The 25,245-nt window shown below is 39.8% G+C and overlaps 1 protein-coding gene across 7 annotated transcripts in view; it reads right to left on the reverse strand.

The window, feature by feature from the left end:
- Nucleotides 1–4,083: 4,083 nt before the first annotated feature.
- The window catches only part of NAV2 (neuron navigator 2), a 404,040-nt gene continuing 382,878 nt past the window's right edge, over nucleotides 4,084–25,245 (reverse strand). For all 7 annotated transcript variants that reach the window (XM_030482681.1, XM_030482680.1, XM_030482678.1 and 4 more), the window contains 14 exons: nucleotides 24,858–24,866; nucleotides 24,295–24,467; nucleotides 21,487–21,640; nucleotides 20,811–20,970; nucleotides 20,221–20,321; nucleotides 19,100–19,195; nucleotides 18,769–18,937; nucleotides 16,448–16,683; nucleotides 15,292–15,446; nucleotides 14,744–14,815; nucleotides 14,076–14,272; nucleotides 13,507–13,625; nucleotides 8,889–9,092; nucleotides 4,084–7,826 (listed from right to left, as the gene is read on the reverse strand). In XM_030482681.1, the coding sequence (XP_030338541.1) occupies nucleotides 7,701–7,826; nucleotides 8,889–9,092; nucleotides 13,507–13,625; nucleotides 14,076–14,272; nucleotides 14,744–14,815; nucleotides 15,292–15,446; nucleotides 16,448–16,683; nucleotides 18,769–18,937; nucleotides 19,100–19,195; nucleotides 20,221–20,321; nucleotides 20,811–20,970; nucleotides 21,487–21,640; nucleotides 24,295–24,467; nucleotides 24,858–24,866 (1,971 nt within the window). In that variant the 3' untranslated portion in view covers nucleotides 4,084–7,700. The remainder of the gene's footprint in view (nucleotides 7,827–8,888; nucleotides 9,093–13,506; nucleotides 13,626–14,075; nucleotides 14,273–14,743; nucleotides 14,816–15,291; nucleotides 15,447–16,447; nucleotides 16,684–18,768; nucleotides 18,938–19,099; nucleotides 19,196–20,220; nucleotides 20,322–20,810; nucleotides 20,971–21,486; nucleotides 21,641–24,294; nucleotides 24,468–24,857; nucleotides 24,867–25,245) is intronic.

The following is a 25,245-nucleotide window of genomic DNA, read 5'->3' on the forward strand; positions in this document are numbered from 1 at the left end:
ACCTGGAGAGATCCCAGGTGCTTTAGGAAGACCTGATGGCAACTGCGTTTGTTCCCATGCTGCGTGCCACTGGGAGTTCAGCTTGGGTGTATTTCTAAGAGCAAAATGTTTCATAACTTGCAGTTTATATAAAGAGTGTCAGAGGCCACCTCCTCCTATTCCGTGCAACTAGCTTGTCTTGGTGAGGCTAATATAAAACTGCTGGCCCTGTAAAAATTGTTATTTATGTATTTGTTGTTTAAGGCAGCTCTTTGTATGCTTTGGAAAAGGAGGAACAGTGAGAAAAAGCCTTTCCTGCCTTCGTGGACATGGAAAGATAGCCATATTCACTAGTAGCATCCACAGTTTTTGAAACTATGGAAAAAAATAATCCTGTATAACATAACAGCTGCTGCTTTATGATATTAAAAGACACTTTTTAAAGACCCAGTGGCCCAAAGTGGTCTTATATGTCTATTCTTCCCTTTTGCAGCCAGGATGGAAATATCTGACACTGGGGAGGGCAGAGAAGGGGATTTTTCTTTAACTGTGAGCTCAGGGCAGGAAATTCTTGGTTATTTTACCCCCTAAGAAACCATCTGGTTCAACATCTGTGCCTGCTGGAACTCTGATCTCCCCCAGCATGGGAGAGCAGCTTTTGGACAGGGGAAGAAGAAAACAAATCCCTTTCTCAGGGAGCCCGTGCTGTTGTTAACTGCTATATGGCAACCCCAGCCCCTCTGGTCCCCTCCTCAGCTCAAAGGCTGCTCAACCAGTGCCCCACACAACTGGGAGAGCTGGAAGTGTTTTCACCTGTGCCAAAACCAGAGCAGACAGGGCAGGCAGCCTCCTGCACAGCCCCATACCACGAGCACTGTGCTAATACTGCCATATGCCCATGGAAAAACCACTTATCCATAGATGTGGAAATCATTTAACAAGCCCCAGATGTTAATATCATATGCAGGAAAGCATGTTTGTCCATTCTGTATGAAATAATCTTTCCTAACAGAAAGTCCTTGCCAGCCACCCTCCATTTTGGTACCATAGAGCTTGAGAACGCCACAGTTGAGCCAAAAAGAGAAGAAAAAAAAATAAACTGCCTGTTTTGAAGAACACATGCCCTGCAGGGAAGTTTGAACATGACAATCATCTTAAAGATGAGGTCTGCATGGGCCCCCACACATTGTCCATTGTCTTATGGACAAGGGATCTGTGCAACACAACACCAGTCTGAAGGCAAGGTTGTTCTTGCAGCTTAGGCCACAGCACAGGCCTGGGCGTACTCAAGTGAACAGTGATGTGGATCACCAACTCCTTGATGTACAGTGGTCTTTGAGGCAGGATTACTACAAGATCTTACTGGAAGCACAACCTCTTCTCAACTACCTGTGGATCCCATCTCATGTTAAGGTCCTCCATTCAGACCTTCTAATTGCCCAGCCCTGGATGGGTGAACTTCTTACAGGAGCAGGAGGTGGAATTACCCATGCCTAGCCAGAGCATGGTCTCCATCCATTGTAACTAACTCAGTCTCCTTGTGTCTCCAGCAACTGAGCAAATCAGAAGTATTTGTGTATCTGAGCAACCTGGTCTAGTTGAAGATGTCCCTGTTAATTGCAGAGGGGCTGGACTAGATCATCTTTAAAGGTCCCTCCCACCCTATGATTCTGTGATCAAGCAAGGAGAGAAGAACACGGATTTCTCTGTGTGGCTAAGCTAACAGAGATGTTGATGGGGAAGGATTTGCCAACAGCCAGTCCCTCTGCCACTGGCAGAAACGAGAGTTGTCCTCAGTTGCTGTGCTCGGTTCTAACCCCCAAAAGTCTTCTTTACGGCTGTAAACCGTAGAGCAGAGAGAATCAGACTGATTGTCCACATTAAAAGCTAGAAACTAATGAAGAGCAGGTGTTTCCATATCATGAGCACTCAGTTATCACACCTAACATAGAGATTAATATCAGAATCGTCAATGTTAATGAAGTGGTAAAATGAGATTGTGCACAGAAAGTGCAAAAGAGAGGATGGGAGCTTTCAGGGTATCAGAAGGCATTTCCTCTCTGGTTCTTGAAGTGACTTCTTCAAGATATCAATGGAAAAGGTCAGCAGAATGTGAAGGATGGAAGTACATGTCATAGGCTGTGCCTGAGTTCGTAAGTGACTCCAGGGAATTTTCCTTTCCATTGCGGAAAGGAAGTCAGCAGTGATCCTACGGCTCTTAGAAATAATGAGGTGGATCGAGGAAGGACACAAAATAAGAATAAAATAGGACATTGGAAACAGAAAAGCAGGGTAATAAAAGTTAAAGACAAGATGAGGTAAAGGAAAAAACAAATGTGAAGAGGAGTGTGCAAGACAGTGCACATTGAAGAACATGGGGAACGGACAGGGCAGCCAGAAAGAAGAAAGCGACACAGAGTTCCTGAGAGATATTAAGCATTTTGGTGCCAGTCCAGCATTGATTCAAATGCTGTCCAAGATCAGGGCTGGAGCATTTTCCAGGGCCAATTCTAAAACATGCAACTCTGTGAATCAAAGAAAGTTTACACAACACAGAGAAATCTGTGTGAACATGTTCAAAACTATTCTGCCTCTGGCAAATTGCTGTGGAGGGACAGATGAAGCCCATCTGAGGTCCAGTTTGCACTGCTGCATTGTTGAAAGAAGACTATTTTTAGGTTCAACTGAGTGCAGATCTTCAATTTACAGAGAATCTTTCAAAACTCTTTCTTTGATACAGGTGGATCTGTCTTACCAACATTAATAGTTTATATCAGTAAGTAGAGGACACATAACTACAAGGAACTGTCAAAAAAAAAAAAAAAAAAAAGAAATATGAAAATAGCATCCAGGGGAAAAAAAACCCCAAACAAAAACTAACTAGTACTGTTAGGAATTATTCATTAAATTTTAAGTGCAGAGAGGTCTGGATTTATCCATTCTGAAAAGTGAATACTTTGTTTTCTTGAGTTGATTCTTTATTTGAAAGGATAATAGGTCCCTACATGTTCCTACTGACCAATGTCAATTTCTAACTGTATAATCGTAGTTGTCTCTATCAACTAGGTGAAGAGGAAATTGTAATAATGTGTGGAATGCGTAGGTTGCCCAGAAAGGTTGCAGATGCTCCATCCCTAGAAATATTCAAGGTCAGGTTGGATAGGGCTCAGGGCAATCTGATCTATTGAAGATGTTAGACTAGTTGCAGGGGGGTTAGACTAGGTGAGCTTTGAAGGTCCCTTCCAACGCAAACCACTCTATGAGTCTGTAAAAAGAATTGCTTAATGCCCTTAAGTTTCATTCCTTGAAGTCAACTCCCTAAAGACGAGAATGAAAATAGTTTGAAAGACCTACCAGAGCAAGTGAAGACTTGTAGATGGCCTTATGCTAGAGCTCTTCTTGGAGATCCAAGTGATGCCAACAAATACTCTGCTTTTGCAAAGTTACCAGGAAAATTTTGTCTTTTTTTTTTTTTCTGCAAATGAAAATATGTCATGGCTTTATTCTAAGTGACAAGTCTGATCTGCCCAGGGTCACCAAATTAACTACTCCGACAAGCTCCCCATCCCTGGCAGTGTTCAAGGCCAGCTTGGACGGGGCTGGGAGCAACCTGGACTAGCGGAAGTGTCCCTGCTGGTGGCAGGGGGTTGGAACTGGATGAGCTTTAAGGTCCTTTCCAACCCACACCAGTCTGTGATTCTGTAAAGGTCATTCTGCAAAAGTATGTTCAGACTAAGCCTGACAAATACTGCACCTGCAGCCCTTGTGACCTACAGGGACTTGTCTTGAAGAAGCTAGCACCAGCTAGTATCAGGATACATCCTGATGGCCGTGTACTGTTTGACTTTGAGTGTTATGCTGAGACACTCTAAATGGATAGACCAATCTTGTCTTGAGCAGATCTCGATGTGTGCAAACATTAGCTACAGGCAAGAGAATTGTACTGGTGTAGTCCCTCTGCTAAATTTCCTCCTGGATATGGGTAAGAGCTGTTGGCATCTTTTCACAAGTACTTATAGGAAGCCAATAAAAATAAAGTGAACCTCACAATCTTCAAACAAAAAAACCAGAAAATGCTGATTAAGAGTTCGGGGAAGCCACAAATCTGAATAAATAAGCATCAATTTTATTGAATCATGAATAATTTAAGACTGGTACAATCATCAGCTTTATTCTCCATGACACAGGGGGTGGGGAAGGGGGAGAAACGGGGAGAGTGAGAAAGAGGAAGCATGATCTCAAACAGACCATTCACAAGTTCCAATCCTAAATGAGAACTGAAAATTAAATAGGGAGAGGAGCAAATGGAAAACATCATAAACGTACACAAAATACTCAATTCCTAGTTTTTTCTCTTTAAAAATGGCTAGAAAAAATTCATCAAAATGCAGCACTTTTAATCAAATATTTACATTTCTATGTTACAATGAAGAAATGTACATCTTATAGAACATATTTCATAAACTGTTCCACTTGAAACGACTAGATCAAAACAGCAACCTTCCACTGAATAGCAACAAAGATTTTTTTTTTTGCTTTCTTTTTGTAGTTTTTTTTTTCCTTGAAAGCAAATTGCCACATTAGACAAGGTTTCATACACATAATACCGAAGTTAAGCATCAACAATGAAATAGCAGTTTGCTTCTTCCAAAATGTACAAAAAGGCTAACCAACCCCCTTCCTCCCCTTCCCCAAATAAACCACATCTCATTTATGGCCTGTATCATTCTTGGCAGTTCTGAAGAAAATGGTTTTCTTCTGTCAATTTATAACTCATCACGAATGTTGCATAGAATTTTGCATTTCTTGTCTTTTTTTCTTTTTTTACACAAGCCAACTTTGTAAGAAAAAAAAGGCAAAAAAATAATGAAGTGTTTTGTAAAAGCCTTAAACAAGAACAAAGTCACGTAAAGAAAGACTTAAATCTATGAAGAAGCTTGATAAAAACTAAGACGTGTGCACAACAGGTAACCCTGCTTCCCGAAGTTTCAGAAGAGACACTGGTTATTGTGATGCTTAGAATAACTAGCCTACTCCAAACTGCCTCTCACTGTAATCCAAGCTACTGTCAATATAAAATAAGAACAGAAATTCCTTCCTGAGCTTAAGCACAGGATTAAAAATGATGAAAAAAAAAAATACCCCGTTTCCCACAAATAAAACATCATTTTAAACATCTCTTACAGCACCCAGTTAAAGGTTAACTGAGCCATTTTCTAGGATATTAAGTCCATTTAAAGCCCTAGCCCTGCAACTGGATTTTCTTCTTTACAGGCACATGCTCTACCTGCATGGATTCAGTTGGGGGATTAGGTACCAAAATTCACAGTAGTAGCAGGTAAAGTCAGTGCTGGGAAGCAGAATTGTCAAGACTACTGGAAAAATTCACCTCTCTCAAACTCATCATCAGCATGCTATGTGATTCCATATTTATCCTGTTTTTACAGTACCAAGAACTGGATTAGAAACATCGACTGAGTAAGCCTTGGTATTTCATTCAGTGAAATAATGAAATCAGCGTTCGTAAGGTTAAAACAGCAACAACACCAAGTTCTTCCCCCACCCCCATCATTAAAATATTTAAATTTTTCTTTTAAAATATTTTTCTTTAAAAACAAAAAATGTCATCAGCGATTAAAAGTTGTAACAGGAGCAGATTCAAGACCAGCTCAGTAAGAAAAAGTACAGTTATGTTACAGAAAGTCATGAGGTATAATAAAACGATCCTCTCAATCTGAGTCACAGAAGCATGAACTTGTCTGTTACTTTAAACCCACAAGCTCTTAAAAAAGTGTTTGTAGAAAGTTTTCTTTCTGTACATCGAAAAACCAGCATATTCCTGTAATTTATTAACGACAGCATTTATTATAGTTGAAAAGCTCCCCCCCCCCCGCATGGATAAAACAGCTCTTCAGTGATTTATTAGCTGCAGATTGATATGAACCTGAAATGTTCTCTCATTTCCTTCTTTTTTTTTTGTCACATTTAAACAAATTCTAGTATCTCTTACAAACAATATTCACAGCAACTTATGATATTCCAAGAGATGACTTTAGCCCTGTTTCTTTAAATAAACCCCCACCATATACAGCACTAATTTAATCAAACGCAATTAGTAAAAAATAAGGCATTGCTTTAAAAGTCAGCACCAAAAGATAGCTGGAAAGGCTCATACAAACCCATACTGAGGAGTGGTGTTTTTGCTGAGGTACAGCTGATGGTGTGGTGATGGTGGTGTAAGCTTCTGCTGCCATCAAAAGGAAAGTGCAATTCTTCGGGAGGTGTTCTTGTTCCCAAAATAGAAGTACCAGGCTGAACGCTGATAGTGTAGGTGTGTGCGTTCAGAAAGGAGGAGAAAGAAAACCAGGTTCACGGCTCTGCCAAAACTCGAAAGCATGGCCCAGCTAACTTAAAAGTACCTTCCCTCCTTGGTTTCCAGACCTGAATACTGCTAAAATCCTATTACAGTTTTTTTTTAATTTAAAAGAAAAATCACAAATGTTTTCACCAGAGTAGCACTGGAACTGTTACAGAGCTGAGTTTTAACTAACCCATTTATATGTTTGTGCTGATTGCAATGAAAGCTCTGAACAAAACCTCAAGTTTTTAGAAAACAGCTGTAACATTTCATGTCAAGAATTTGCAACTGAGAGTCCGATCAACCCCTTTCCAGGGGTATAGCTCACCTCTGTGTACATGGCTCACCAAAGGTCCTTCAGAGCTGTAGGACTTCACGGGGCATGGACCTTTTGCACTGACTTCCATGGAGGAGGGAAACTCCCTCTCCTCAATGTGAATATATCAGTGTAATAGAATCATAGAATCAACTAGGTTGGAAAAGACCTTTAAGATCATCAAGTTCAACCTTTACCCCAGGACTGCCAATGCCGCTGAAGTCAACTGAATTCGTTACGTGGATGTAAGTGGAAGAGAGTCAGGCCTTAACTAGCAAAGGGCTACCTGATCTGTCACTTGTGGTAGGACAGATTGTTACACAGTGTTGGAAAAAAACTGGTTTGTTCAGACTGTATATATATTTTTATATATTCCTATTTATATATATATCTTTACAAACACACAATGAAAGAGAGCCAAGGTCTCAGACTGGCAAGGAGAGCAGCGCTTCGTTTCCTTTTTTTTTCTTTTCTCTTTTTTTATACTTATTCAAACTTCCCTGTTTTGCAGCTTTGCCTTTATTGAGTATTATTACCAAGGCAAGTGATATTGTTATAGCACCAGAACTCTATGAAGCTGAGTTTAATCTGCAAAGCTGATTGGTAAAAGTCCAGCCCTCACCTAAATGTGTTTGGTCAGAAGCAGCATAGGCAAATATTTCCTCTCCCCTCTCTTTCCTGACAGTACATGGCACAAAGCTGTTTGCTTCATAGCTGCTAAGTTCCCCCCTCCCACCCCTTCAACTTTTAGTAATGATCATTACTTTTAACATCTTCAATATCTTAGGCATGAGAGCTTACAGCAATTAAACAGAAGAAAACAAAGTAATTAGTGCAGTTCTCAACATTGTCAAAAGAAAAACAATACAAAGGTTGCTTGGGTTGCCTGCACCCAGGTTCAAGACTGATTCCAAGTGTCTTCTTGTTCTTGCAGCTCTAATACTGAGATCCCAGCCCAGGAACGTGTTCTTTTCATGAGACTGTGAGCAGGGTTCTTGCTAAGTGGGAGAGTGATAATGGGAACCACCTCCTTCCGTCTGAGGAAAATCACAACGTCGATTCCAGAGACGAATCGAGGATGTCATCGTGATGGCTGTTGCTGTTAGAGTCACTGTCGTAACTCTGAGGACTCGAGTAGTTGGCTGCTTCTTGCAGTCTCATTAGCATGTTCATCTGCAAAGGCACAGGTCGTCACTGTTATCTGTATTCTGAGGTAGACAGAATACCAACTCCATATGAAAGCCCCAGTGGCACTCACTTTGCCAGTGGGTAGCAAAGGAAAGGAAGAAACAAGCAGCGTAATTGATAATGAGACTCTGAAGAGACATATTAACTGTAAATTGTGTTACAGCAGCATGCAAGTTAGTCATAAAAAGAATGCTTTTCCAGTGAGGGTGAGAAGATTGAAGGCGTTACTTGACAGCTGTACTTGACAAGCGTCCTACCCCTGTCTCCCCTCTGACCCACGGAAATACAGACAGAGCAGTCAAATGAAGCAAATCTAAACATCCTAATACCTAGCTTGATGTCTGCATATGTATATATAAGCTGGTAAAAACTGGAACACACATTTCTATACTCCCAACTGCCCAGAAAAATTAACACCTCAAGAGAACGGCTTCAGGGTGTTCAGCTGGCACAGCAGCTTCAGTAACCGCTTCCAATTGGAAGAAAATGTGCATCCAGTGTTACCTTCAAGCTCAATTTATACTTTCTATACAATTACATGTTAACATTTTTCTACATTTTTGTGTGGTATTTCTGATTCATAAATTAGTTCATGAATTCTTTGAAAATCTCAGTTTTCATTTGGTGTCAAGAATACAGCTCTCAAAGCCACATGAAGTAAAGCAACACGCCTATTTTGTGATTGTGGCAAAACAGGCTAAATGAAAAGGATCGACTGTGCTATTCAAGTATGTGTAACAAGATCGCATATTTAATTCCACAGGGTAGGAATTAAGTTTATTACACTCATCTTCAGCCACTCCTCAGAGTCCTCAAAGTATCCTCCGTAACTGAATGTGAAAAACTTCTTCCTCCATTTCTTGCAAAACTGAACTGGCTTTCCATGCAAATTCATTCCGAGAGTTCACTTGATGACTTCGCTAGAAACACTGCCTTATCATTCTAAAGCTTTTAGTCACTCCTCAGCTGCCCTTTCTTATTCCTGTTTCTAATCCCTAGAAACAAGGGAAACTAAGCGGTTCTGCCATTTCAGAAATGAAAGCTTACCAAAGGGTCTCCCTCAGCATCGCTCACTGGAACTTGTTTGCTAGTTGAGCCTTCCCGTGACATTGAGTAGCCATCAAAGCCCACATCTTCAGGTCGCAGCTGTAGTAGAGGAGGCCACTCATGGTGCTGTGGGGTGGCTGCCCAGGGGTAGGTGTCTATCACCCATTTGGCAGGATCCTCCCAGGGTGCTCTCCTCCCATACAACTGGGAAAGCACAAAACCACATAAAACATTGCTATTAATCAACCATTTAATTCAGTTCCTTCCTAACCAAACTTAACACGCCTGGAGAAAGCTCAGGGAAGACCTTGTAACAGTCTTCCAATACCTAAAAGAGGCTTACAAGAAATCTGGAGAGCGACTTTTTACAAGGGCATGTAGTGACAGAACAACGCGGAATGGCTTTAAAGTAGAACAGGTTAGATTTAGATTAGATCTTAGGAAGATACTCTTCTCTGTGAGGGTGGTGAGGCACTGACACAGGTTGCCCGGAGAAGCTGTGGCTGCCCCATCTCTGACAGTGTTCAAAGGCCAGGCTGGACAGGGCTTGAAGCAACCTGGTCTAGTGGAAGGTGTCCCTGCCCGTGGCAGGGGGTTGAAACTGCATGAGCTTTAAGATGTCTTCCAACCCAAACCATTCTGTGATTCTATGATTCCTGGATTGCAGAAAACACTTGTGAGCAGGGATGAATATAAACAAGTGACCCTAATGACATACAAAGCAATTTTTAATGGCAACTGATCTGGAAGCGTCTGACCATGTCCTGTAAGACTTGCAGTGTCCTTCTCTTGGCACCAGTTGGAAGAAAGGGAGACCTGAAAATAACCTCACTTAATAATTAAGGTAACTTAAATGAAATCAATATACAAAGAGGCCATCAACACTGACATCCGGATCACACCAGCAGCTGCCTTATCTGCATTTGCTGTTGTCGGGAAACCACCCTCAGAGGAATGTGTAAGAGGAAACGTGAGACCTGTCATCAGGCAATAATGATGGATGTCATAGCAAAAGGTTTTCAAGTCAGCAGAATTCCTTTGTATTCAACCAACAAAAAGCACCAGCAGGATTTGTCTGCGGTTATGTTCGTATTTCAAGAAAGCAAGCTCTGTTCCAAAACCTTCTCCTGTATTGAACACTGTTACTGAATCCCAACATATTCCTCTCCTTGTTATATTCAGTTTGCCTTAATTAGATAATACACTCACTTCAATGCCACAAGACTCTCTAAAGCATAAATACAGCTTCAAGTGTCTTTAAAAATGCTTAATTCTGCTTTATAAATTTCAGCCTAAACATCCTTCAGCAACTGGAGTTGGTCACTGGCATTTTGTCACTTGAATTCAGAGAACTATCCCTTTCCTGCACTACGCACGAGGGGGAAAACCAGAGCTCTTACCAAGAAATTCATCAACTTGCTGACAGATCTAAGAGTATCTCACTTTCCCCATCACTATTTCTTCTTGGGGTTTTTTGTGGTTTCATTTTTTGCATGCCCAAGGTACTAAATTGCTCTAAATACCAACTTCTGCTTTACTCTGCAGCAGCACTCAGCCCAAGCAGAGTGCCCAGCAGATGGTGCTAGGCAATTTTTAACAGGCTCTTTCACAGCTCAAATGCTCTTCATTCTTCAGCTGCACTGTATTATCTTCAAGCTGTGGTAAACCAGATCCCCTATTTTAATTTTTTTTTTTTTTACACTTTTTTATTTCTTGAATTCACAGCACATGTCAGTTGCTAAGTGAAGAGGATTTTATGTTTTTCAGGTCTTTGCTATGTAGGTCTGTGTGGATCCTCGCTCACTTAACGAAAATCAGCTAGTGAGTAAAATTCCCATTTCAGTATATGAAATCATCACGTATCTTCAGCAGACCAGAGACTGACAAACTCACCGCTCCCTTCCACAGCAGCCAATTCTGTCTATCCCTTTCATGTGCACATTTTCTAGGGAGCAATTAAGGGGGCAAGGATCGAACAGGTTGCTTCACAAAGCACCAAAGAGGAATGACTGGAGTATGAGTGATGGTGGCAGGAGGCTACAGGGACTTTGATTCCTCTTTTTGCTGGTGCTGCACTCCATATTGATACACCAAGCAGGAGGAACTCGGGTTTTATCTAACCCTCTAATTTTCAGATCTCTGTTTTGAAGGACAAAAAAACTCAGCTCCAATGGGAGCAATTATTCTAAGGATCCATTTGGCTCACTCATCTTTGACCCAGAATAGTACCCTAAATAAGAAACAGAGATATAAAATTAGTTCCATTTAGATTCACTGGGATCAGAGTGAAATCTGCAGTCCACCCTTCCTTTCTGGCATGCAACTTCATGAGAGAAGAGGTGTTCTCAGAGGAGCCATTGTGGGTGTAAGGAGGATAGAAAATCGCCCAAAATGAAACACGCATTTCTAGCATTAGCTTGTTAAGTAGCACAACTCTGCCTACTCTTCAAATACTGAAGCCTTATTCTTATCTATCAACTAAATAAAAGAGAAGTTATTTAAACAGAAATGAATTAGTGAAATTTGGGGAAATAGGACTGAAGCAGATAAAGAATCTAAAGCACAACATGAGAAACTGAAATCCTTACACCTGCAATGCAAGCCATTCAAATAACCTAAAGAAAGAAGCAGGTATCAGGCAAAACAAGCAAGCAAAAAGATAGTTTTATTACTTTTGTTCTATAGTTCTGTTACTAATCTATTTTTGCTTTCCACCCACACTTACTGATCAGCAATGTGAGAGCTACGAGCAGCCCAAGCACCACTGTCAGTATCAGTTTTCTCCATTTCAGGAGAAATTTTCTCCATTTCAGGAAACAATCACATGCGCTCCTTTCTCTTGTTTTAGCTGAAAAAGATTACTGGCTCCCATTACCTTCCTTTATAGGAAGTTTTATGTAACAGTTCTCTTCTACTTTTAACAAAGTTCCTCTCTGTGTTTTGCACTGTTGGACCTATCACTTTCCTCATGCCTAAGAGTCTACCACAATCATCCCAAAGAAAATGAGGTTGACAGGCACTTGACAAATTTCAAATGGCAACAGCAGTTTGCCTAAATTTTAACCCAAGCTTGTCAAGAACTCATGTGTTTCACAGATTTGTAAGAAGCCATTAGTAAAAGCTCTTCATGGTGAGGCATCCTAAAAAACACTGCAGTGGTGAGCCTTAAGCAGTAGCAGAATGGAGAGAACTGCTCTTCACAAACATGAAGGAACCATTCTGCAACACAACTGTTTCTCTATGGAGCTTGTACTTGGAGGTATTCTGTGTTTCAGAAACACTTCAGAGACCTATGTGATGGAGAACCTACAAGTTCTGCAAGTGAAGTCTTATAACTGTTAATTATTCTTACCAATAACAAGCCATGTCTTACTTACAAATTGGATTTTTCTGGTCAAAACTTTCCAAACATCCACTAGGCTTTTTTCCCCCTGCAGGACTAAAGCAGAGGACCAGAGACCAACTAATATTTTAGTTTCTTCTTGAATAAACTGAATAGTTTGAGTTTCTCTTTTCACTGAATAATGCTTCCTGTATCTTAATGATACTTATTGCTCTTTCCTGAAACTTTTCCACATTTTTATCTAATAAATCTTTTTACATGGAGAAGTACCTTCTTCTCTTCCTACCTGTATCAGATGTAATTATGCCTTCAGAATGGCATTAGTCCTCTTACCAAAACACAAGCTCCCAATGCATTGTCACGATTTCCTATTCTCTATTCACCTTTAGCCCCTTTCCAACCTTCTAGACTCTCACTGCGATCCACCTTTTCATTTCCGTATATGTGATCTCTTGTTTAGCTTTCATGTATGCAATGCCTAGCATTTACTGATATTTGATGATGCTATCATCAAAACTGTCTTTTAAATTATGTGCTGTATTTTGTGAAAAGAGGACCGAAGAATAAAAGCGCCCTTTTTTTTCCATAGTTGCATGGCAAGTCCACAGCAATACTCTTTTGAACCCTCCTTCCAGCAAGCTTTATAGTTCTGTAGATGCTAAGAATTGCATGGCAATGCAATTATCCAAACTGCTAGAGTATGAATCAGTTACTAAGCACAGGCAACCAGTGATGATTTCACTATGGCCTCTGAAACAATTATCAATGAATCCTGTAGACTGAGAAGTAATCAAAACGTCAGAGATACTGATCCTGTCACTCATTAATATGTTTCTCTCCATATACAGCTTTGTTCATCCTCTGTTGAAAGTCTGATTTACAAAGGCAAATTCTGCACAACTAAGTTAATGACCACAAATATTTTTCAGAGGCACAGTAAAATTTGAAGGTGTGCTTCTGGAACAGATGATTGAAAGATATTTCGGTGTTTAACTCCCCCCACTGAAAACGTCAGTAGTTTGGCATCTGAACACTTCTCAGAAAATCTAATTTGGACTTCTAGTGCTTCCACTGAATATTTCAAAATTATTTGAAGAGAATAATTCTGCCTGAAATGAATGACAATTTAGGTTACCTTTTCAAAGACATGCAGGTATTCAGTGTGCAAAGTTATACCTACAGAAAGTGTTGCCATTATTCAGTTTTGTCTGATGCTGTGTTGCCTTTTCAGTAGATACCATTCAAGACTATGATTTTTCACTTTTGCCTGCTCACCTGCAGCCCTTCTCTAACTGCCTCCAGAAGATATGGGATGATGGAGTAGTTCCACAAGTCAGTAAACCAAACTCTAGAACCATCTACATCTATTGGACAGGAGAGGAAGAGCCGTGGACCTGGAGAGGAAAATTCAGATTATTACACCCAAATTCCAACCATGATATGCATCAAAACCAGGATCAAACGACTACTTCCAGTTCTCTGGAGAAAGGAGCCAAGGATGAGAGAACATAAGTAGCTAGCTGGTGAATTGCTCTTAGTGAGAGATCAAAAATCCTCCGAATCAACTTGAAAAACTACAGGCTTCAAGGTGAAAACAACCAGATTTCCTAACACAGTTTGTAGCCAGGACTGAGAAGTACGTCCCTTTTATTTAGAAAAAGAAAAAAAGTTTAGAAAGATTTTGTACGGTTTGTCTTAGAGTACACTGCCATCTGAAAGCAGGGTTTTAAAGAAACCTTTTTAACCTGATCTAGAACAAAGAAATGTACATGGATACACCCCTTATACAAGGAAATAAAATACATCTATTTACATATACCTGGGCATACAGATAGAGCACTTACCAATAGTAACATCAGAGGAGCTGTGAGCCTCCAAGAATTTGTTCAGATGTTGCCAGACCTTCGGAATCCAGTCAATAATTTTAACCAGCTCAGTATTTCTCATCCTGCCACTGATCTCAGTTTCAATTAGTTTTCTTCTCAAGAAACGGCCCAGAAAGCCTTTGACTGGCTCAGTGTGGTTAGCACATAGCACCCATCTAGGGCAGAACAGCAGAGATGTCCATTGGTTCTCTTTCATGCTACTGAATCTAACTATTCTGGATTACATTTATCTCATTTCTAGATTATTATCATGATCAAAATGGGTTATCCCAGGCATACATGTTTCTTAGCCAAAGTTAGTTTGGGATGATGAGCTCACTAGCTGCAACAACTTGTACTGTGCATTGTTTCAGCTTATTTCTCATTTGGTTTGCCTAAATATTGTCTTATTTAAAATTTGTTAGAAGATCAAATACCTTAACAATCCTCTGGAAGTATTATGAACTGCAGTTACTTCAATAACAGCATCATAACAAAGCTGCACATGTTAGGGCAGCAACTAGTAGCGAATGGTATTTCTCCCTCAGTTTGCTATTTCAGCTGATAAGAGCAATTTCAGATGACTCAGTGGCCACTACTCCTTTGCCAGGCCACAAACATAAATGAGAAACATGAATAAACAGTACCTGAAATTATGGTGAAGTTGAAGATTAGGTGTTGAGGAGGTGGCTTGGTTCATTGTGCCAATAATATATGGACTATTAAAAAAAAACCAAAACAAAATCAAGCAAATCAGACTTGTTTTGAAAAACAACAATCTTGACATTAAAAAGGGTTACTCGAGCCTCTTCTGTTAATCGTTTTTGAAGTTAACTACAACCAAATAATTTACTGAAAATCTGAGTTCTGAGATCATCAAATTCTCAAACCGAAACAGAAATCTCAAAGCAGGATATTTCTCTAAAAATGGGGCTTTAGTATTGAAGATCTACTGCATGATGTGAACGCGTATTACCCAAACCCTCTACTACTATTCTATTACAGATTTTAGAAGAACTGATCATTTAATAAAGAATAAAACCTCTGGATTGCTGTCCATAATATGGACAGACCACCCATCTCAGTCCACTTGACCAAATTCATCTAGATATTGGGTTTGTGATCACATTTTGCAACAGCAGTAGTCTTACTGCAGTACTGAAATGTGGAAAGTGTTCTGAGAGTATTTCATTACCATTTGTGGTACTTGCAGTTTAGAAGTCCATTAAAGATCTCTCCTAGGGAGCTAACATGATGCAAATTATCCAAAATGATTACAAGAGGCATATCCACAGCGTTGTTTTCACTGTTACACTGGTCTGCTAGGTTGGACAGGTACTGGCGGAGTTCCTGCAGAGAATATATAAAGAAAAGGAGAAAGGAGAAAGGAGAAAAAAGGAAAAGTTTTCTTTATATTCCTTGAAAATCCAGTTAGGATAAATAAGCTACTACCTTTGTAATGAAATCTAAAGCAAAAGAGCCTGACATCTTACAAATCCACACATTTTGATGACAAAACAGAAGAATATGGTTTTACTTCTCCTTTCTAAGTTATGCTGAAGATTCAAAGACTATGTGTGAGATAAGGGCTTAAGGGGTGTGTGTGTAAGATTTTGTAATTTGGTATGTGCTTTTTCATTCATGCTGTCCTAATCTGACACTCAGAGATCTGAAATGTACTTTTCTTTCTTTTCAGGAACTTGTTCAACTCTCTCTATAAAAGCGTTTGTTCCTCAGCACATCTCAAATTTTACCAGTCGCCTACAACCACAATTTCAACCATTCCTTTCCTCCAGAGGAAAATGTGCTTAAGGCCATTAAATATACAGTTTGTTTTTTTCTTTAATGTAGACATTCACTGGAGGCATATTGAACAAACCCAGCAACACATCAAAAAGCAGAGACATGCCTTACCAGTGCAGGAATGTGTCTGGACAACAGTCACTCCAAACCCAGCATATGCAGATTACAACTGCTGATACTTGCAGCTGCAGAAACTCTTGACAGCCTAGAGTTGCATCTGAGGGTGTTTGGAAGAATGCCCACATGCAATAAGGATTGCTTAAGTTTCTGGGAATTTTATGCAGGTGTTTAACTTCCTGGGCAACTCTCAATCTCCGAAACACTTGAAAAACCATGACACCTTTAGGTGTTTAAATATACACCTGGAAGCCTACTATTTCAGGCCCATAATCAGGTGCATCTGCAGTTCTGGAACCTTTAATATTTTTCCTATCAGGATTAACATAATGCTTTTAAAAGAGAAGTTTTAAATCAGCTTTTGATGGATTAGTAACAGAGGAGTCTCTTGCTTTTCATTAATCATGCAAGGATGATTTCTGTGTCCTCACCTTACTGGATTTATGGTCCACATTGAAGGTTGCAATAATGCCATCAGTCAACTCCCTGCCCTCTCTAAGGACCATATACTCAGACAGACGGTTTGCTAGGTATGTTTTACCAGTGCCACTGGGGCCAGATAAGATAATTCGTCTGTGTTCCATCAGGAGAGAGACGTAACGCTGCAGTATAGGCTTTGGGATCAGTGATTCAAACACCAGACAGTCCAAACTGTTCTCGCAGATACCTGCAACAGGAAAAGATTCTTCATTTAGAAGGATTCACTGGTTTTAGCCAAATTGCCCCAGTTTTTAAAAGTTGTTTTCTTTTTTAACCAAGTAGTTATAATGATGAAAACCCACCAAGATTAGTTGAAATCTGCTCCATCCCTGGCAGTGTTCAAGGCCAGGCTGGATGGGGCTTAGAGCAACCTGGTCTAGTGGAAGGTGTCCCTGCCTGTGGCAGGGGGTTGGAACTGGATGAGCTTTAAGGTACCTTCCAACCAAACCATTCTATGATTCTATGAAATAAATAGGTAGTCAAACCAGAGAACTGGTAAATGTGATTTTGTGACTGTACCAACATTGTACGTTGCAAATAGTAGCAGAAACCCCCAAAATCGCACTTAGAAACAGCAGATTTAAATCTGACTTGACCAAGCTGTTTTTCACTTCAGAGATAAATCCCTTCCCAACTCTGGTATCCCTCATGTTGAGAGGAGCACATATAAAACTGCAAAAATAAAGGCAGAAGTGACCTGTGGGCTTACTCTGTATCCTCCTTCAGCTTTCTGTTCTAGGGTGTCTAAGGCCCTATGAAAGCTGCCATACTACATGATTTCAGGCCACACTTATCACACACAAACCATCCACTTTACAGTACTTTGCCTTGTATGGTACGAATTCATCCAGAATTTACCTGTTTACTTTTGAATCGCTAGACAAAAAACCCAGCTACCATCAACTCCTCCTGCTTTCCCAAACGCTTGTAATTAAACTCCTTCTCTGTATGCTGATAGTTATCTCTTCTGACATAAAACTCCTACTGATAAGCATTTATGCGATGTCAGCAGTCACTTTAGGCAGAACTGGCTCAGGAAAAACACACTGTGCTTCAAAACAAACAGCAGGAAGGGAAATTGGCAGATCACACAGAGAAATGTTTGCACCTCAATGGTTACTTGGTATATTAAGTATTTATACAGGCAACTTTATCTCTCACAGCTATATGTAAGTGATTTTTTGTAAATTGATTAAATACATTTCTGTTTTACTGAAAACTGTTATCACAGATGAACCTTCAAAGTATAAGTCAAGCCAATGCAAGTTAAATCTAAAATCAGATTGCAGTTTTACAGATATGGCTAGACCTTAAGCAATATTTCACCTGGGTTTTACTATTGGACAATGTATTCTAAGTAAGTAGAATACCCTGGGTTCACATCAGGCCTCAGTAAATGGAGGTATTTCATGGCTTATTTTGTTTTCCTGCCCACTGATTTGCTACCCATGGTAACTGATTTTTTACACTAATATTAAAAAATCAAACTACCCTCAGCCAAATTTCAAAGTTGAGCTGCAGAGTGTTTGGCAAGGCTCTCAAACACTCATCTGTATGCAGATCTATGTTTGAGATTTCACTGGTGTAACAAAATGCAGCAGGTTGAGAGTTTTTCCCCTCAAACCTAGTTTCATAGTTTAATTTTCATATAAAAAGGGTTCCCTGAGAAACCAAATGAGAAATGATATGAGAAATATAAGAATTAAATTCTTAGCAGTATGATGTAATGAGAATTCTGAAAACCATAAATTTTGAAAATAATCCAGATTTTAAGGTTTCCCAAGAATTCTGGGATCCCTCCTTATTGGTGCCTAAGGGAGAATTCTTCAGCAAGACCAATCAAGTTAAATCCAGATGTTTTTCTACTCTGCATGAAGGAAATAACAACTACAGTTCTCACAAAGAGGTAATGAAATTCTGAGGCTTTATTCATTTGGAAGGTACTTTGCTGCTCAAACAACTCTACCCCATCCCTTGTGGTGTGAGATCTTCTCTAGGACAACTCCAGGCATGAGTTCAAGATACGTGGAGAAAACTGCTGCGTATGTAATTTTTCCCACTGTCACAGGTTGAAAATTTGCTAATTTATAGACTTTGCATACTCTAAGTGATGCCTTCATCAAATGAAAATAGAAGGACCAGGAAATAAAAGGCAGGGATGGGAAAAAGAAATACAAGAAAAAGTTTCTACTCCTCTAAGTTTCTTGACACAGCAAGCTTTGATAAAACTGTAATTAATGAGAGCTACAACAGGCAGGTAAAGTGTAATTACCTTTGATGGTAACTGAAATAGTGTTGTTTTCTCCAACTAGATAACCACAGGGCAGCAGCTCAGGTGTCTCTGCACTGTTAGTACGTTTGATTTCTCCAATGCTGTAGCCCAGAACACTGTCTGAATTCAGCCCTAGCTGGCTCACAGGATCCACGTGAATGATATACTCCTAAGGTGAAAAAGGGACATGGAAAGTTAGGCAGCACTGAAAGCTGGCGGGGGGGCTTTGCTCTATGCTAGAACAGCCATCATCACAGCAAGTTCAATATTGCTTGGCACAATCAGAATCTAATAGGAGAATTCAGGCACTCGGCAAATTGTACTCTCTAACCTTAAACAACCGTCGTACAACCCCATCCAGAACATCCCATTTGGTCTTGCCACTGACTCCAATGCAGCCTATGAGGAAGGTGCGAGGCCTCAAATCCTAAATGCACAGAAATGTGAAGTTAATAAATATATCCTAACTGTATCAGACAAGCTGTTTAATGTTATTAAAATAGCTTTTCTTTTTTTTTTCCCCTTTATTTTTTATTGTGGTGCATCTTTACCACTCTCTATGGTGAATTCTGAATGCTACATGAAATCCTTCTTTTCTTCTAAACATCTCCTACAGTGTTGGAGTCACAAATCTAAAAGATGCTTATGCAGTACTGATGTTAAGTAAAAGGTATTTATTTACCAATCTATGAACAATTCAAAAACACAGAAAAACTCTTAGGAGAATTCTGCGCAGGAAAGTTCATGGTATTAATTTTCCCATGACTTCACAATCGACTATATCGCTTTTGCAAGGTTTACCTTATTTAATTCCAGAAATGCTGCCATGGACACAGAAATCTACACATATACACAAAAATTATACATGGTTATATGTACAAATAATTATATAGAGAGACAGCATTATAGTTTTACTGTCAATTTGCTTACCCAGGGCTGCAATTATTAATACAAAATCTGCTGAGTCAAATTTATTTCTGACTAGTCACATTTTTTTGTGTGTGTGTGTCCCCTCACAAAAGACACGAAATTATTTCTTAAATACTCTTTTACAGGTGTTCAGGATTCTTTCTTTCAATTACTTGGAAATGGAGAATATCCGAAAGATGTCATTCAAAATGGGATAGCTGTACCAGAGGAAAACCTGAACTAGAATGATAACATACAGATGTCCTAGTGTGGATCCATTAAGTTCTTCCAGAATATTGGTGCTTCTAGCATTTCAGTGCACCTTCTGTTGACACATTGGATCATTTTCATTATTAGTTCAGAGCTACTGTAGGTGAGTCCATGAGGCAACCTGAACTAACAGTGCTGGCTCTCAGCAGTCCCATGGAAGTGGGAGGGAGCTGAGTGCCTTGTCTATCACTAGTGATATACCAATAAATTTGAATTCCCTGGCCCATTTCACAGTCACTTATATTTTAAAGCTAGGCACGAAACACAACTCACCTCCTTCCATTTCATTTCATCCTGAAAACTGACAACTATTTTGACGTGCCTGCCTCCCTCTTTCTGGGCAGAGCCATCTCCAGTGTCATCTAACAGCATGTCTGTGAATAAAGAACATCAACGGCTTCACAGCTGTATCTTAGTAACAATGAAGACTATTCTGGCTGATGCCAACACGTTTATTGTAGTCAAACACAACACATCTGGGCTTCACATCCCCAAGGTAAAACGTAAGAATGGGTTTACTGACTTCCCTACCAAATATCAGTATCACTCTTAAAAAGTGAAGGGCATTGAAAATTATTAGCTACTCTGTACTTTCCTTCCTATGATATATCCCCTGGGAAATGTACACTATTAAATGGCTTCAAACATGACTCTTCGCAGCTGAGGTCATAATTGGACAACTCCAACCTAGGGTGTAGCAGACCTATGACGATGTTTCAGAAGGAGGCTTTGTGCCAGCTCCTGACATATTTCCACACCTCAACTGTTAATAATTTTCAAGCTTTCATTTTTCCATGGCTAACCAAACCAAATCTTCCAAGTGCAGGATAAAACCTGCCCATTGCCTTTCCCATTAAACTCACCGAGACTGGTTGACTCCGTGAGGTTCAAACTGTGTTGAGAGAGACCCACTGAATGTCTTGGAGAGGATGAAATGGAAGCCTGAGACTGAGCCCTGCTACAGCTGCTGTGGTTTTCAGATTTCAGCCGATCATTTTCTGCTTTTAGTTTTTCAATCTCACTCTTGAAAAGACAAAGTCAGGAGTTAGAAGGCACAGTGAAAACACACTTAAAGGACAGCAACGTAAGTAACTTCAGAAGAAAGAACAGTTCAGCAGAAATGCCATTTTCATGTTTTAATTTATTTTAATAAATGAATGATTTTAATTATTTTAATGTCCCTTCCATGAAACTTTTCAAAGTATCCTAGAAAACATAAATGTGGGAATTCACTAAACACTGAAATGCAGCTATATTAAGGCAGAGAGCATGGGAACATTTTAAGAGGCTGCTGACAGTCAAAATGATCTTCCCATATGTTTTTAGGGTTGAAACAGTAGTTGAGGGAAGCAGAATTCATGTGTTCAAGCTGACTCTTAATGAAGGTACAAGGTTTAACACTTGCAAGCAAAACGCAACTTTAAGTAAGCATTCAAAAAACTTCAAGTTTACCTTCTTCCAGATCCTTACTGTGGGGTAGGTTGGCCAATCTTTAACACATTTACACAGACTGCAATATTTGGGGTGGTTACTTCTTACCTGCATTCTGTTCATCGCCTCACGAAGCTGGTCAAGCTGATGAGCAGAGCTAAGGGCTTCTAGCCGAATGTCAGTCAACTTCATCTCCTTATCTCTCAGCTCATTTCGTAACTGCATAACTGTTTCAGCCTCACTGTCAGTGCATTCAGAAATACTGGAGAAGATGGAAAAACAGACATTGAACAAGGCCATATGTTACTTTTCAGATGGTGCTTCTCCAGCATTTATTAGTAAAGGAGGAATAAGCCCTTTTATTCTGCAGGAAGCAGGCAACAGTTTGGGTTTATCTGATTAGTGATACATAAGTCGAGTATTAAATATGTCATGGAAAAATTAGAAACTAGTGAAATAAATATGTCTGAGGGTTATTTGTCTTGAATCCTGAAACAGAATTGTGGAAATCACCTACTATTGGATAGTCTTCATTTCTTTTCACGGTAGTTACCATTAAGGAAAACTTCTAAAGCCAAAATCTAAATAAATTAAGGGGGTGCAGGCAGTAAGAGCAGTTGGTTGGAGATTGATGAGTTTACAGACAGATTTAAAGCTCACCAGGTGTGCACAGCTGGGATTCCCTGAACTGTTCTGGAGGGCTTTGGAACTCTGCACCTATTCAAGTGTGATAAATTCCTGCTCGCTTCAAAGCACTCACGCTTAAAACATTTTTGGTGGCGTTTTTCCTCCCTCCTCCCCCCCAATAAAAAAAAAAAAAAAGATTCTGGGTGAGTAACGTTTCAGCACATTCGTTAGTTTATCTACATAAAGATCAACTACACAGCTGCATGCTTTGAAGGAGGTTTCAGTTAAAATGTATCTCCCTAAATCAGGTTAATGAGATGTTTCCCCACCAAAAAGCCAATAAGCCAAAATATACAAGTTTTACTTGTATTCCATCCTTCCCTCAGTTTAGCGATTTACCTCTTTTCCTGTCAAAATGAGACATAACACATAGCATTTTGACTGACAATAGATGGGATCAGCATTTGACAAGTTTCTGGCCTTAGAGTTCTAATGCACAATTTGCTGTTGTCACAGGAAACTCAGTTAGGCTCGAGACACTGGAGAAGTTTCTAAAATAATTCATGGGGGATTAGCTTCAGCTACTAAAATTTCATCACTATTATATGGCTGGAAACTATTGCTTTCACTCTTCATGTGAAAACAAGCGATGGGCAAAACATCAAGTCTGGGTACTTACTCAAATACATTTGATTTGAAATCACGCTGCAAGCTTTGCATGACATCATCAAGGTCATAAGGCTGCTTGGTAATTACATGTTTCACAATACTACCTCTTACAACTTTCTGTATTTATTTATCCTACTCAAGTGATGAAGCTACTGATAGAATTAACATAAAATCTGTTTTACAGAGTTACCCAAGCACATTCTAAAATGTGAGTTCAGACACAAACCGGCGTGGTAAGGCAATTAATTAACCTTATTTCACACATGGCCCAAAAGGAAGCCTCAAGATTGCCTGTGACCTTCCCATGAACACAAAACGAGTTAAGCAGCAGAGCAGAAGTCCTGCCTTTAAAGTCTACCTCTCATTCTCATACAAACCCAAGCAGAAGGGTATGTTTTGGTCATACAGATAAGCCTATACAATAGGTTGCTACCACCCAAAGGAGCCCATTTGTTTCTCGCTCCTCTTCCCCAGCCTGCTCCTGGCCATCATGCTTCCACGCCTATGCTGGCTCTGGCACTCATCAGCGTCTGATCAGAGCCCTGAGCTGAGCCAACCCAGCAACCTGGGGAAAAAAAACCCTGTTTCTGTCAAACTATTTTTCACATAATTAGCATGTTGCATCAGCTCAGTGGAGTTGTCTGAGAAGTAGCAGAGCCAGTGCAAGGGAAGGAGCATGCAAGGTGGCTGGGTAGGTACAGAAGGAAAAAGGAGTGGATCATCTCCATCCATGAGGCATAAACTGGCAGATGAGTTCAGCTGTATCATTAACCATCCTGTTTGATTTCTAGTAAATCCTTACCTTTATCTGAATTTGTCAACTTAAATGGGAACTCATCATGGCAGATTAGCTGTCTTTAGCCAACAGAGAAAACAAAATCTCAGACTTGGCCTGGCTTGTTTCATTAACAGCAAGAGTTCCAATTAATTCTGCCCTTTAAGGTCACCCTGGTTATAAATACTCTTCGTACTCAATATGTTCTGCTGGAATAGCATCAAATGAAATATAAATTATGCTACAGTAACGATGCAATGATTTTTGGCTTCCTGGAAACTAATGGAAAAGTACTAGGCTGGAAGTCAGCTTACATATCTTTAATTCCCTGAATATAAAATTCAGCTATTCTATTCTCTGCCTGTAACCTCCTTTGACTACAGAACATTCAGCATAGGCAGCAGGTCTAAGTGTGATCTTTGCTCCTTCTTTTGCCAGTATGACAGGGTTAAGGATTTCACCCTACTTAGCAAAACGCAGTATCCCTCTGGTAGATAATGTAAGTGATGCCTGGGAGAAAGACTTACCAGTGGCAACAGACCAGCCCTGATCTACAGCACAGTCTAGCCCACAGCATCTCCTGCTATAGCCTCATGATGAACAGCTGTCAGACTCTTATAGTGTTTGTACAGATGTGCAGGTTCTTAGACAGAGGAATCAAAGGGGACAGGGTGATGTCGGGTACATTTTGCCTCTGCTTGTTTGGGTAAAGCAGCCTAGAGATGTTTTTTTAAGCTAGCATGGAAAACATTGGATCTCTTCAAAGCACGGTATTTCTCTTTTCCTCTACCAATGCAGCAAGATGCTTTCCACGGCATTTGCTGCTTAGAACTTAACTCACTTACAGAGAATTGGAATGGGAAGCTCTCAGCAATGATGTTGAAACAGTGGAGTTATGGTGTGGCAGCTTTGGCGAAGAAGGTAACGAAGAATCAGTCATCTCCTCAATATCTGAATGAGAAGATGCTGACTTGGGAGATTTCTTTTTACCAAAAGCTTGCTTGAAGGAGCTGCGTAACTGAAAAAAACCCAAGAACACAACAGTAGGCACATCATTAAGAAGGGAACGAGGCAAAAAAAGCCACAGAATAAGAACTCTAACATGCAAATACTCCAACCGATAAAAGGCATACTCATGTATATTTTAATACAGGTAAAAAAGAATAAAAAAGCTTCTTTTCCTTGACTATGAGATTAATAATGTCAATAGGAATGGATATCAATGCTTCCTATTTTTAACTACTTCATAGCAAATTCTGTTCAGTGCAACAAGCTTGACGGAGATGTTCTAACAACTTGCAGCTACAACATGTTGTGGCTCAGCCAAGGTTAATGATGCTGAAATGGTTAGTGATGTAAATGGATGGGTTAGCTTTGTATCTCATAGTGTAACGTAGGTCTTCCTTACCTCATTGACCTGCCAGAAGAAGCGCAAGCAAAAGGAGGAGGGGGAAGGAAAAAAAGACATGTTTTAACATGAAAGCCAGGAAAGCTTTGGCTTTCTAAGACAAACATGATCAATAATCAACAAAGACCAACAGTTACTTTAAAACTGGAACTCTATTATCCAAAACCAGATGTTTCAAAGACATATGGTAATTTCTTGTGCTACTTGGGGGAAACCAGACTCAAATCTCTTAAATATTTAAATCTTATTTTCTCCTTAGCTCAGAGAGAATGTTTTGGTTAACAGCCAAGTTAATACTGTGCTTTTCATTGCAGGAACAGGTATTTCACCTACCTGCAACTAAAATAACCTTTTTTCATGTGACTGCCATTTCCAAAACCAAAAAGAA

The sequence above is a fragment of the Strigops habroptila genome, chromosome 4, assembly GCF_004027225.2.
Source record: "Strigops habroptila isolate Jane chromosome 4, bStrHab1.2.pri, whole genome shotgun sequence".
NCBI lineage: Eukaryota > Metazoa > Chordata > Aves > Psittaciformes > Psittacidae > Strigops > Strigops habroptila.